The sequence below is a fragment of the Pinus tabuliformis genome, chromosome 4_1 (assembly GCF_031772625.1).
Source record: "Pinus tabuliformis cultivar Carrire ecotype Pingquan chromosome 4_1, CPIR1, whole genome shotgun sequence".
NCBI lineage: Eukaryota > Viridiplantae > Streptophyta > Pinopsida > Pinales > Pinaceae > Pinus > Pinus tabuliformis.
Window position 1 is genome coordinate 928,086,892 of NC_142303.1, and position 13,534 is coordinate 928,100,425.

Sequence of the window (13,534 nt, forward strand, 5' to 3'; positions counted from 1 at the left end):
AGGATCACTTGGAGAACACACAAGATGATCAGTCATTCTATTCTCTAGAGCGGGGTTTGCTAAGAGAGATAGAATCAGTGATCGGAGTTGCAACTGAGGGGTAGAGATAGTGCTGGGAGATCAGCGCAGGAGCCAGAGAGAGTGACGTAGTAGCAGCCAGGGCTCACGCAGGGCCACGCAGAGGCAGCAAGTAGCTGCGCAGTGCTTCATTAGGCCAACATAGCTGACGCAGAGGGCCATAAGGTTGATGTAGGGTCTCCTGAGTCTGACGCAGGCCCATTCAGGGTGATGCAGGGATAGCGCTGGGCAGAGAGAGGCTGACGCAGTCCAGAAAGGCAGATGTTGGGGTTTCTGGGGAAGATTGGAGTTGAGGAGCTGCCGGAGGGTTTATCCGGGGTTTCAGCTGGGACATTTGTCTCAAATTGAGAGGTACTACTGCCAAGGAAATTCCCTATTGTGTAAGCCGGATTTGGCACCCAGATTGTACTCAGAAATTGCTTAATAAGAAAACCCTCAGATAGTTGCATCGGTTTTCCCGCATTGGGTTTTTTCCAGGGACATTGGTCCAAAAATAACGGTGTCATTTTGTGTGCTTGTTTCTATTTCCTTCAGTTGATGATCTATAATATGTTGAGCATGCACTAGTGTTTATTTTCAGTATTTACATTGTAAATAGCTTGTTAAGTAATGGAACAAGTAGGTAGGAATAAATCAGTAAAGTGCATGGAGGATTTCTAATTGGTAGACTTAGAAAAGTCAACACAGGGGGCACTGGATAGAGTGTTTGTTTAGATGGGTTTAACTATCTTGTGCCATGACTTGATGTAAAACCTCTCCCCTACATCTGGGAAAATTTCCTATATATTTCTTATTGAAGATTGAGGAGAAATAAGGAGAGTCTGCAGTAGATAGAGCCAAGGGGACGCAGTCTCTACTGAGGAGGGCACAGTACCAATTTTGGGTAATTCCTGGAGGTTAGAATTAGCCCAAAACCTTTCTGGGTTTTGTCGGTCACGGGTCAAGGAGTTGGCTCCTAATTTTGCAGAATTTTTGGGTAAGTTTTGGTGCTCCAAACATTAGAATTATATGGCAGCCAGTGGGGAGGAGAGATGAAATTTTGGGTCCCAGATGGTTGGTAGAATTTTCCAAAACTTTTTCTGGGTTTTCACAAGGATCTCAAATATAATTTGGCAGAATTTTCTTGGCAGATTTGAGGTATCAAACAGGGGTCCCAACTCAACCAACAATGTACTTCTTTAAGGGCCAACACAATCATTTGTTGGGGAGCTTCCTACATCGTTTGGGCAACTGATATTCATCCACCTAGGGCTTGTAGCTTGCTCTAAGCAAGCCCAGGTGCACTCACTCCAATGTATTTTGTACTCCTTCAAATATATAATAAAATTGGGTCATTTTGGTGTGTTTCTTGTTCATTTTTGGTTCTCTAATCTGTGTACATTTTTATTCTGTTGAATTTGTTGCATTTGCTTGAATATATCTGTTTATTTTTCATTTGGAATTTTATAGTTGATCTGTGGCATGTATTGACTACGGGCTTCCTATGTTGTGCTTTATGTGATTATTTTGAGATAATACATAGTGTTTGCAAGTACTCAATCCTTGGGCTCCAAGTTCACAGACTGTGGGCAAGGATCATTTTGCTTGGATCCTTAGTTTTTATATGGTGGATTAAATCTTTCCTAAAGCTGTAGTGAGCATAAATTTTTTGAAGCATTTTTAGCCATTCATTAAAGGAAAAATATTATAAAAAATATTTTCTCAATATTCATTTAAAAACCCTTGTATAATTTGTAAAAGAAAATTTTAAAATTATTTTTCTAGCTTGGGTTGAGGTTTTTAGATTTATTTTGTATATATTTGGGGTTTGGGTGTTGCAATTTTATTTTTTACAGGTTGGATCAAGGGATCAAGTGAAGGAAGAGCTAGATCTAGGTCCTTGAAGGTAAGATCTAGCCTCTTGAAAAGATTGTAGGGCTATTCAATAAAGATTTGCGGCAAAATTCAGATCCGGAAAAGATTTTTTTTTGAGACAAGGGTTTTCAGTGTTTGGCCTCCCCGGGATCGGATTCAACCTCTTTAAGGCCTGCATCAGCCTTCTTCCCTCATGCATCATCCTTTTTCAGCCTGTTGTCGCGCAGGGTGTCTAGGCAACACGACAATGCTCAGACTGAGGGCTGTCACTCTAATCCCCGATCTCTCCATTTAAGCTGTCTCCCTATAGTAGGCTAAGGGGGGTAGACCCTATGGATAATTTGGATGAAGGAGAACCAGCTGGGAATCAACCAGGTCGAGAGACACAGTGAGGAAATCAAATACTTGATTAAGACTCAACAAAGATTATAATTTGATTAAAAATGATTAATACCAGTGCCGTATGGAGTTAATGAAAACCAAGTAATTAATTAGCCGCTGCTGCTTATGAAGTAATTTAACGATTGCTTGAAAACATTTACAAAATATCCAACATGTAACGAGCATTATACAATCCAAGCAATGATTAATTTCACCAGATGCAAGATATTCGAAAGATGCACAAAGTTCCAACAATTAAATTTCAAAATGATCGAATACTTTAAATAACCACGAAACTTAAAAGCTAACCACCTAGAAATTAAAATGATTATGCTTGAAATTCCAAATCTAGGAAATTTATCATTTTCCAATAGTTAAACTCCAAATAAAAATTTAAGCACATTTAACTATAGTAAAATGATGAATACTAATACCATAACAGATAAAGGACATCAAAAGGAATTTCCAATTTTTAATTAGTCTTTTTCAAAAATTTTAAGTTTTTTTTTTTTAATTTTTTTTAATTTTTTAATGATTTGCATTTTTAGGATTTTTTAAATTTTTTTATTTTATTTTATTTTTATATTTGATTTGAAATGAAACTAAACTAAACTAAAACTAAAGACTAAAAGCTAAGCTAAAAGATATAAAAAACAAAAACTAACACCTAATCTATATATATAACAAAAACAGAAAAAAATAAAAAAATATGAAGTCTAAATCTTAACTAAATAAAACTCAAAACTAAATCCAAATCAAATGAAAATCTAAATAAAACAAATGAAAAGGAAACTCAAATCTAACCCTTTTTGTTATATTTTTTATTTAAAATAAATCAAAGACTGTAAGGTCTCCGATGATGGTGTAGGTGATGCCACATCATCCTACAAGTCTTGGGTCAGCTGCCAAGTGCATGGTACATCTGTGGGGTTGGCTGGGCAATGGTGAACCAGGTGCATCTTCCTCGTCCAATAGGTAAATCTTGAGCAATCTATGAACATCCTCGGGTATCCATGGAGTGTTGTCTACTACTGTGGAGGCCATGGCTCTCAACACGCACCCTACATGTGCAAATGTAGCCCTTTGGAAGGTTAGAACCTTGTATAGGGAGACCAAACCCAAGATGGAGACCATTTGCAATCTTGCATAAGATCTAATGTGTCTCGTAGCCTTCTAGTACAACAAGTCATTAGAGAAATCAAGTAAACGAGCTTACAAACCATGGACCACAGGTGGGGACTTCATAATGGCCTGCCCTTCCATAATGGGATTTGGCATGTGCTAATGTCTCCAAACTCCAAATGGGGTTAACCAAGTATCGTATTAGGTGGTTTCTACTTCTAAAGGGGATAATATGTTCAAGCTACATCCTTTAAATGGTGGTGCTATGTGATAGAGATGTGAATGAAGTAGGGGATGAGAAGAGGTATCCCTGGGCCACATGCTGGGGTACAAGGGTATCTAATAAAAGGGAAGCCCACACTTGGGTATATAATATATAGGAGGGAGCAATCATGGTACATGAGGTGCCCCGACCTTGATTTTTCCATCCTTCTTTATATGCCTTTTGCCCTTTTATGATTTTTTTTTAATTAACAGCTCGGGGCTCAAGGGGTAAGAACATGATGTGTAAGATGTAGCAGTGGAGACCCCTTTTAAAGGTAGGATAGTTCATTGCCAACCAAGACTTGGGACAATCATGGGTTCCTATATGATGAAGGAGGCTCATAGAACCTGTAATAACCAGGGTGATGGCCATGATGATGGGGTAGACCTCATGTATTGGCTTTTGCCTACGTACTAAATGTGTTTGTCTCGACCATCTTTTGCATTTTGTGGTACAATTCTTGTTGAATGTGGCCAATTATGCTTTTACTTTTCTTTTTAGCTGCATCAATGTTCGGGGTGTCATTCCAGGCTTGACCCAAGGTGTGGGCAAGGGGAAGGGGAGAGCTAACCCTATGTGGACCCAGTGGAGGAATGTGGACCGAGGTGGGAGAAATGATGAATAAGGTAATAATGAGTGGAAATGGGCTAAAATATGCGGATGGAGAAGTGGGACCACACAACCAAAATTCAGGATTTCCTATGAAATACCATCCCTAAAGCCAAATGGTCAGTAAAAGAGATCCCGCGAGACTAGAATTCAAGGTTAACATCTGAAAGGGTCTAAGGGCAAGAGCACAGACCTAGCCCACTCTTCTATCGAATCCTCCCATCAATTGATGCTTAGAAGTCTCCATGATAAGCAAACTACAATACTCAATTACCAAATGACAAGGCATACCTTTAGGTTCGGGAGGCCCACCTTCAAACATACGATCATCGCAGATGGGTGAGGGACCACATGGTTGGTTTAGGTGACAGAGAAATGGCACAAGGAGCTAGTTGGTGGTTGCAAGGGGCTACTTGTTGCTGGCTGAGGACTATCTTGGAGAAAAAAATTCTCCTAGGGATATCACCCACAAAATGGTGGGTAACAGAGCCCAACTTCAAAATAGTTAAGGGAAGGTTACATTTAGACTAGGCATATAGTTAAAATTAACCAAGATCACTATATCTCACATAGGTCCTAGTATTTGCATATCATATAGGTTAGTAACCATTCAAGTAGCGAGTGTCCATCTGGTCATTTGATTCCAATTTACCATAAGCAAGAATTGTGACTCCATTAAGGCACTGGTCTCATACTTTAGAATCCAATGTAATTAATAATCTTGCTTAAATTCAACCAAGTGGCTATGCCACTCATATGTGTCTCGCAAACAAGTTGGTTTCCAACTTGTTTTCCTTCATCTCATTCCATAGGGACTACCCCGCGTAGCCTGCTGTTGGGAGACAGCTAGAATGAAGTGGGCAAGGATCAAAGTGACAGACCCCGCCCTGAGCGGTTGTCGTAGGTGCCTGTACAATCTGGGTGACAACAGGTTGGTTTACTAAAGTATAAATATGAGGCATTTGAAAAGTTTAAAATTTTTAAAGCTATGCTAGAAAATGAATTTAAACTAAAAATCAAATGTCTTATATCTGATAGAGGAGAGTTTATATCAGATGAATTTTTCAATTTTTGTGAACAACACGGCATCAAAAGACAATTTTCCATAGCTAAAACTCCACAACAAAATGGAGTGGCAGAAAAAATGAATAGAACAATTCAACAAATGGCACGTGCCATGCTTGATGAGTCAGGAACACCTCACACCTTCTGGGGAGAAGTAGTACATACAACCATGGATATACTTAACAAAGCCCATGTTCGAGTAAACAGTGATAAAACTCCATATGAACTCTGGTATGGTAAGCCTACAACTATCAAACACTTTAGAATCTTTGGAAGCAAATGTTTCATAAAGAAAAATGATGATAAGCTTGGAAAGTTTGAATCCAGATCTGATGAAGGAATCCTTCTTGGATACTCTTCCATAAGAAAAGGATATAAATGTTATAATAAAAGACTACAAAATATTGTTGAAAGTATAGACGTGATTGATGAAGCATCCATAGGTACCAAAAAGAAAGCACAAACAGATGACGAACCACTCCCTATTAAAATCCAAAAAGTTGTAGGTGAAGAAGAAAGAGAAGCATTAGAAGAAGGAAATGAAAATACATGTATGGCAGAAAATACCCCATCAAGGTATGTTCAAAAAAATCATCCTGAATCTCAAATTCTAGGTGATAAGGAAGCAGGAATACAAACTAGAAGAACTTTTGTTGGATCATCTAGTCACTTAGCCTTACTATCCACAATTGAACCTCAAAATGTGAATCAAGCAAGAAAAGATGAATGTTGGGTTAAGGCAATGCATGAAGAACTTGATCAAATAGAAAAGAACCATACATGGGAACTTGTACCAAGGCCTCATAATAAAAATGTAATTGGGACAAAGTGGGTGTTTAAGAACAAACTGAATGAAAATGGAGAAGTAATTCGAAACAAAGCAAGACTTGTATGCAAATGCTATGCTCAATAGGAAGGGATAGAATTTGAAGAAACATTTGCGCCTATAGCTAGACTTGAAGCCATAAGAATGTTTCTTGCATTTTCCAGCTTTCATAACTTTAAGGTATATCAAATGGATGTTAAATTTGCATTTTTAAATGGGGACCTAGAAGAAGTTTATATTGAACAACCTGAAGGATTCATACTTGGCAATGATAAAAATTTCGTTTGCAAATTTAAGAAGGCATTATATGGGTTAATTTGATACGAATTACAAAAGAGAACTACTACATCATGTGGACTAATGTCATGTCCCTTCCCAAATACATTTGTAACATGTTTATCTCTGCACATTTTTGCACATTTTTGGCTAAGGAAAATGACCTAGCAGTTTTGACTTAGGGACTTAGGAGAAATTTCGGCTAAATTAGATTGCTAGTGGAAGATGGGGGCCACCCACATTGGAATTCGAACTAGGCGATTTGAATGGCTTTGAGGGAATTCGAATAGCTGATTGGAGGGGCCCAAATGAGGCAAGGAAGGCCCACGAAGTCATAAGGAGGAGGAGGCTCTCATTTGGTTCATTCATTCATCCTTGTACATTGAATTTACTTGACTATTTGCTCTAGCTGCTTAGCTAAGTCAATTGCCTGTTCAGCCACGAATCTCTCAAGCCGGAGATTCAACCTTACCTTCAGGGGACTTCGAGTGCCACCCTAGGAAGGTAGTTCCACAAGCATTTTCAGGAGTTCCGGGGAGTATCTATAACACAGTCACTTAGCTACACTCAGGAAATGTGTATTTCTGGGCCACAGTGAGAACACACAGAGGGAGATAGAGCCACCTTGGATCAGCCAATTGCCGGAGGAGCCAAGGAACCTGAAGGACAACATTGGGCCAGCATTCAATCGGAGTTTTGGAGCCAAAGAATCCAACAACCCAGCAGTTCGAATTCCAGTCCTGGGAGACAGCACAGAGGGATCATCTCAGGGCTTTTGGACACTTTTGAGGAGGTTTTACAGCCTTAATCCAGCAGGCCAAGTTTTGCAGTTGCAGCTGAGGTTGGGCTCCTTCGGGGTCAAATTTCAGAACTTTGAACTAGCTAAATTCCTTCGTGGGTTTTTCTGGTTTAGGGCAAGGATTAAGGAGCTAAATATCATATTTTTATAAGCACGGGAAGCAGTGATTCCAGCCCTTTGAAGTCAGCAGACAGAGCAGTTTTTTGGGCAGCGCAGTGCAGTTTGGTGCAGCATTTATAGCAGCCTTCAGTTCAGCATTTTCTCACCTGGGTTTGGTCATGCTTGTTTGTTGAGACAAGCCCAGGTGCACCATTCTATTTACAATTGTATTTTTCTCCTGAAGAAGTAATAAAATGGCTCAGCAGTTCTTTATTTTCAGTGTTTCCATGGGTGCTTAATGTCTATTTCGTTTTTCTGATTGCTGGACTGTTTGCATGCTTTACATATCACTTATATTTCTGATTAGGAACATTACAACTAAGGGCATAGAACATGGTAATTATAAAAAAAGAGTGCCCTCTTTTAAGTGTTGTATTGGATTCTATGTGATAGCTCATCACTCCTTTAAGTGTTGTATTGCATTATATGTGATAGCTTATCTTCTTAGTGATCGATTTAAAAAGTGCATATCATGAGAGATGAGTCACAATAATGACAGGAAAATAATGTTGACCACTAGAAACAGTCATAATTTTTCTCAAGTCCTTTATTTGATTAGGCACCCACTCAAAAAATGAAATCGTAGCTCTCTAGTTAGACACAAATATCTGTGATGCCACATATAGTTGTAATGACAAGAACAATATTGAAGCAGAAAAATCCTTACTTATGTGTTAGGTTATTGAAATCCGTCCAACTTGGTGTCTGCAGACATTTTCCAGTGGTCAAATCTAGCTAGAAATTTAGGAAGCTATGGTATAGGAAATGTAAGCTAACTTCGTATGGACATACAAAGAGAACTATTGCATCATGCGGACTAAAGGTATTAGACAAGGTAACTATAAAAGTGGAGTGTCCTCTTTCAAGGGATGATCATTTATTGGATAGTATACAATGGTTGATTTCAAAAGTGCATATCATATTTGAGTCACAATAATGAGGAGAAAATAATGTTGACTGTCAAAGCCAATCCTTGAATGTTTTCTTAATTCCTTTTCCTTTACAAAGATTTTCATCATTTGCTTTTCTGTATGGTGTATCTATGAATATTGTGTTGTTTTCCTTTTGCTTCAGTTGTTTCATGATGTAATGGTTGCTATGAGAAGGCATTAAGATTTCTGATAATCAGAATCCATGAAATTTATGTTCTAAATGTTGACAAATTTTGAAGAGGTATTTAAGAACTGTCAGACTTGAGTATTTATGTTTTTGTGGGGAGTTTCACTAGGGCCCTTTTCAGTACCTAGCACTCTTTGACTAGAATATCATTGGTGTTTTGTTCACCTATTTATTTAATATTATTCTCTGCATTTTCTTTCTTTTGAGCACATATTAGCTGAAGTGCAACAAGCAAATAGAGAAATAATTCTTTGAATGATGCCTAAGACTTTGCATTTCAGGTTATAAGTCATGCAATACAATCAACTAGTCCCTCTGCCAAGGTTCTGCTAGCAATATGTATGCTAAGGAAGTTGTGCAATCATCCTAAATTTGTGGATAATACTTTTTCTGAAGCAACGGATACAGGCCTGACTTCTGGTTTTGTGGAAAGCTTGGTTGACATTGATGGAAAAGAAGGAAGCCAGAAGCAGCCACTTCAATACAGGTGTTTTAGTACTCTCTATCTCTCACTGTCACACACCCACACTTGTGCATTTACCTTTTTCTCAGTGTTATATTCTTTCTATCTTATTTCATCCAGTTACATCATTCACCTGCAGGTTTGAACCTGCAGAAAATGGATTGTCAGGAAAGCTTCAATGTCTAGATTCATTGCTCTCTGCTGTGTTTAATCCATCTTCTAATACAATGGATAGGGTGGTCATAGTTTCCAATTTCACTCAGTGCCTTGACATGATCCAGGTTGGGATTTTGAATTTTACTTCTAAATTTGTTTGAAATATAGTAGATGAAGTAAAATTGCTGTAGTGATTCTAATGTTGGAAAAATTTAGGGATTGTGTGACCATCACTGTTGGAAATGGCTACGCCTTGATGGTACAACAGACAGTTCATCCAGGCAACAATTGGTTGATCATTTCAACAAAGGTTTTGGGGATGAATTAATATTCCTTCTATCATCCAAGGCAGGAGGCACAGGCCTCAATCTTATTGGAGCTAATCGGTACAAATTTACATCATAAACTTTAATTTTCTTCCCCTTGAATTATTCTATTGTAAAGTGCATCATTTTTATTGGAATAGGATGTTGAATGTCTAATAGAGTGTATATAATTAAAAATATTCATGCATCACTGCTTTCAAAAGGTTGAACTTAATAGTGAGGATAGGAATTTGGACTTGTTGCCGCAAAATCTAGTAGGCCTTGGAGAGGGACACCCTACAAGGCTAACACTAGACCAAGAGACAACAATGGGGTAGTGGACCACTGTTACCACAGCCAAAACCTTCACTCTTTATGGATTTTCACTGATGGGAGGAATCCCGGTATGTGAGAAGGTCACCTAATGTGTATTCTAGGTTATGGTATAACGTGACACAATAAGGCTTTCTACAAGAAAGACACAATTTAGGTTCAAGGCTCCAATTCGAGGCAATTTGCTTTCTTGATAGAGGCCTGTTTGATGAGGCACAAGACCTGGGGTTTGATTGATGAGCTGAGTTTTTAATATTCAGAATATTAATTTTAACAAATTTCACAGAGTATTGCTTCAGAAATTTATGCTGTCAATTCGATAAACAAATTTCACAAATTGAACCATGAAATTAAATGGGATAACTGGGAAATATAAATTGCAACTGAAAATTGACAAGATGCACATGCAGTGAAACTCAACCTTATTTTTATTAATCTGAAATATGCCGATACAAGAAATTGGAAATGGCTTATGCGATGGCCTCAAAAAGATCTACCACAATGCCACATCAAGCCTCCAAAATAAACTTATTTGATGACCGCACCTGTGAATTCTGAATGAATTCACCAAGGGATGACATAGGGTTTCATCCATCTAATCGAATCACCCAAAGGGTTTTGATCCTGGCATTGACTCAAGCTGAGAACTAAGTTCTCCCAACCTCACAAAAGACAAACACTCCAAATCCAAGATGTCCCAAATGATCTACCCCTCCTCCTTTTAAAGAATTGATAGATAGATCTCTAATCTTCTAGAAGTATTTTATTTTGATTATTTTAATATTATTTTAGAAGCTCCTCCTTGACTTCATCTAAGTGACTTTCAATTTAATTTAATTTTACTTGAGTCACTTTTGGCCTTTTTCCTTCAATTAATCATTTTCCCCTTCTTTTATTTAATTAAATGACTAATTAAAGTCACTGTTAATCCGAAAAAATGGTAAATCGCCCATCATACTTTCTCTGGCCGCTGGAAGTCACTCCTCATCATTCCATCTTGTATATTTCCTCTTTTCATTTCCAACAAGCTATTGCACTAAGGTGTTCCATCAAATATTCCTCCCAGAATGCTACCTTAAGTGTAATTAATTATGTTAGGATCAATAAGAACTCCGTTATATGGGAATTATCATAATGCAACGGAACCAAAAGCAAGTTGTGCAGAACTGCCCTTTATGATGGAACATGCCAAACAAAATTTGTCGGATCCCATAAAACCCCTGATGATGTAATCTAGCTGATGAGCCTTGGTGTTGCATCAAGGATGTTGCACTCCCAAGGCTCTCAACTTAAAATTATCAACTCGGGGTTCGTACAAACTTAGAGGTGACAGTGCTATATGCACAACATGCTAAGTTCTACTCATGCCACCCTCAGTCATTAGATCAAATCAAGGCATACAGAGACCACTCCTTCAGCTAACTACAAAGATAATTTCTATGAAAGCATATCATGGTTGCAAGGGAATGAACATTATTCTATATGTAGAGATGAAAATACCATTCATTAAATGTAAAGACTAATTGTAACTTCATGAAAGGGACAAACTATACTAGTTGTAGAAGTAAACTTATGCTACTCTATTTGCACACTATTCAAATCAATATTCTACTTGCAGGAATCATTAATCTAATTGCAACTTGCTTGAGAAGAAGGAATTCAATCTTCAACATAACTATGGAATTACAAAACTAAGTCTAATCCACTTGTTGTTTTGTGTTTACAGAGGATGAAGGATAGGTTTGGAGTGGTCCTAGGGTCTCCCTAATCATGGAATCGAAGCATGGGGGTTGTTATTGAACTTCACAATGCAAGAGTTAGGGTCCTAGGGTGAATATGGTTGAATTTAGGCAGTGCTACTGCTACAGGAAGCCCTATTTTGCTACAAGACTGTGCTGTTTTGCTACATGAGTAGGTCTGAGAGCTTTCTGGGGACAAGGATGGTGTTATGAAGGTGAGGACGGGTTGATGAAGGATGTATGAGGTCTTTTTCCAAGCCTAACACCCCTCAGAGGCCTATCTTGCACAAAAGTTTATGCCCATGGTGTCCCTCATTAGTCTTGAAAAGAAGATTTTGGTGGCAGAGCTTGAGAGCAGTATGATGTGTCCAGGAGGAAGATAGGATTGTCTAAGTGAATGTGAATGAGTGTACCAACTCTTGCAAATCACTGGCAGCTCCTGCAGATTAGCAATCAAGGACATACATCAATATTGTATTGAAATTAATCAAAGTGGAAAGGATGAGTTGAATTTTATTTCTTCAAGATCTACTCTGTCCTACAACATGCATCTAATCTAATTGCCAAATCAATGCTGCTAATTTCTAAGTTGTAGAAACCAAGCATGCAAACGAATCTCAATCCAAAACTTAGTAATTTCCAAGAAATCATAAACACATGTTTTTGGCTTGTTGTTGTAGATTCTTCAACCACACTTCCCACAAGAGAGGTGGTGGTCCAACTTGCAACTACAATTTTTGCAATATAATTCCTACCTAAACAAGGAAAGAAACATAATGACTTGAACAAGAAAAAGGAAAGAATACATGAGAAGGACTAAATCCTTTGGGTTGGGCCCAAACCCACAGGTTTCAGCCCTCCAAAGTTAACTAAGATGTTGATCAACTATAAGCTTTCCAATAACAACAAATAAGAGTCGCATACATCATATCAAAGATGAAAATAACAATGTCAAGCTCTTGGCTCGTGATAGATATCTCTATCTCCAACAAAGTTTGAATCCTAATGAGCCCTTAGGCTTGTTTATTTATACAAAAAGTGACTGAGGGGCAGCTCCCTTGAGAGGAGGATTGCTTCCCTCCAAAATATCGAAATTGGTGGATCTGGTTCCCTTGGATCTTCACATGCACTTGAGTTCCTCGGCTGTCAATGGACTTCGAGCTGTTGGTGAGGAATCTTGGGACTCAAGCCAAGTTGGAGAGTTAATGTAGTGGACAATCCTCCTATATTCTCTCTAGATGCCTCCAATGTGCCCCTGCATAGTAAATATCTCCAAAAATGCTTCTTTTGCCTGCATATTAACCACATTAGGCCATGAAATATGACAAGCACCCTTTAGTCTTCCTACTAAGCACATTATGGTTACAAAATGTAAATTAATGTGAGAAAAAGAGAGTTTAAGGGCTGGAGGATAGCACAATGGGCCTCAAAATATACCTATTGATGGGACCCATCATCACCCCCCTGCTAAAGGTGTTTCTCACCCTCTAAGCAACTCACTCACTGATGTGAAGTTCATTCATGGCCCTGGTGGCCTCTTTGACATCCCAAGGCACCTTAGATGATGTGCCTTCTTGTGGATAGAACCATGTTGTTGCTTCTATGTCTGCCCATTCCTTTCTTTCTTTTGCCTGGTCTCTTCTCTTCTGTAGGCCCAACAGTAAGGGAGGATTGAGTTTGAGCCCTATCCAATTGATCTTTAATCTTTGAATGATCCTCTTGTAAAGTGGGGTTTTCTCTAGGGAATTCCTTAGTCTTTCATGAGAGTGATATACTCTGATTTGTAAATTGTGAGGCAGGGCATGCCATCTCCTTGCAAGCTCCTAACCTAAAGGTGTCCTCAAAATGGATGATAGCTTGTTCTTGTGTTGTCATGTACTGAGGGGCCAATTTGGGATCATTGGAGATGATGTTGTGGTTACTGATGATAGCCTTGGGGCTCACTAACTCTACTCTGATGTACAAAGGCTCATTTTCTTCTATGG

General features: G+C 38.5%; 1 protein-coding gene across 1 annotated transcript in view; it reads left to right on the plus strand.

The window, feature by feature from the left end:
* Positions 1-13,534, plus strand: part of LOC149179197 (uncharacterized) — a 459,862-nt gene that overhangs the window by 358,071 nt on the left and 88,257 nt on the right. The window contains 3 exon segments of the mRNA XM_089423794.1: positions 8,835-9,040; positions 9,156-9,297; positions 9,389-9,558. Of these exon segments, the coding sequence (XP_089279920.1) occupies positions 8,835-9,040; positions 9,156-9,297; positions 9,389-9,558 (518 nt within the window).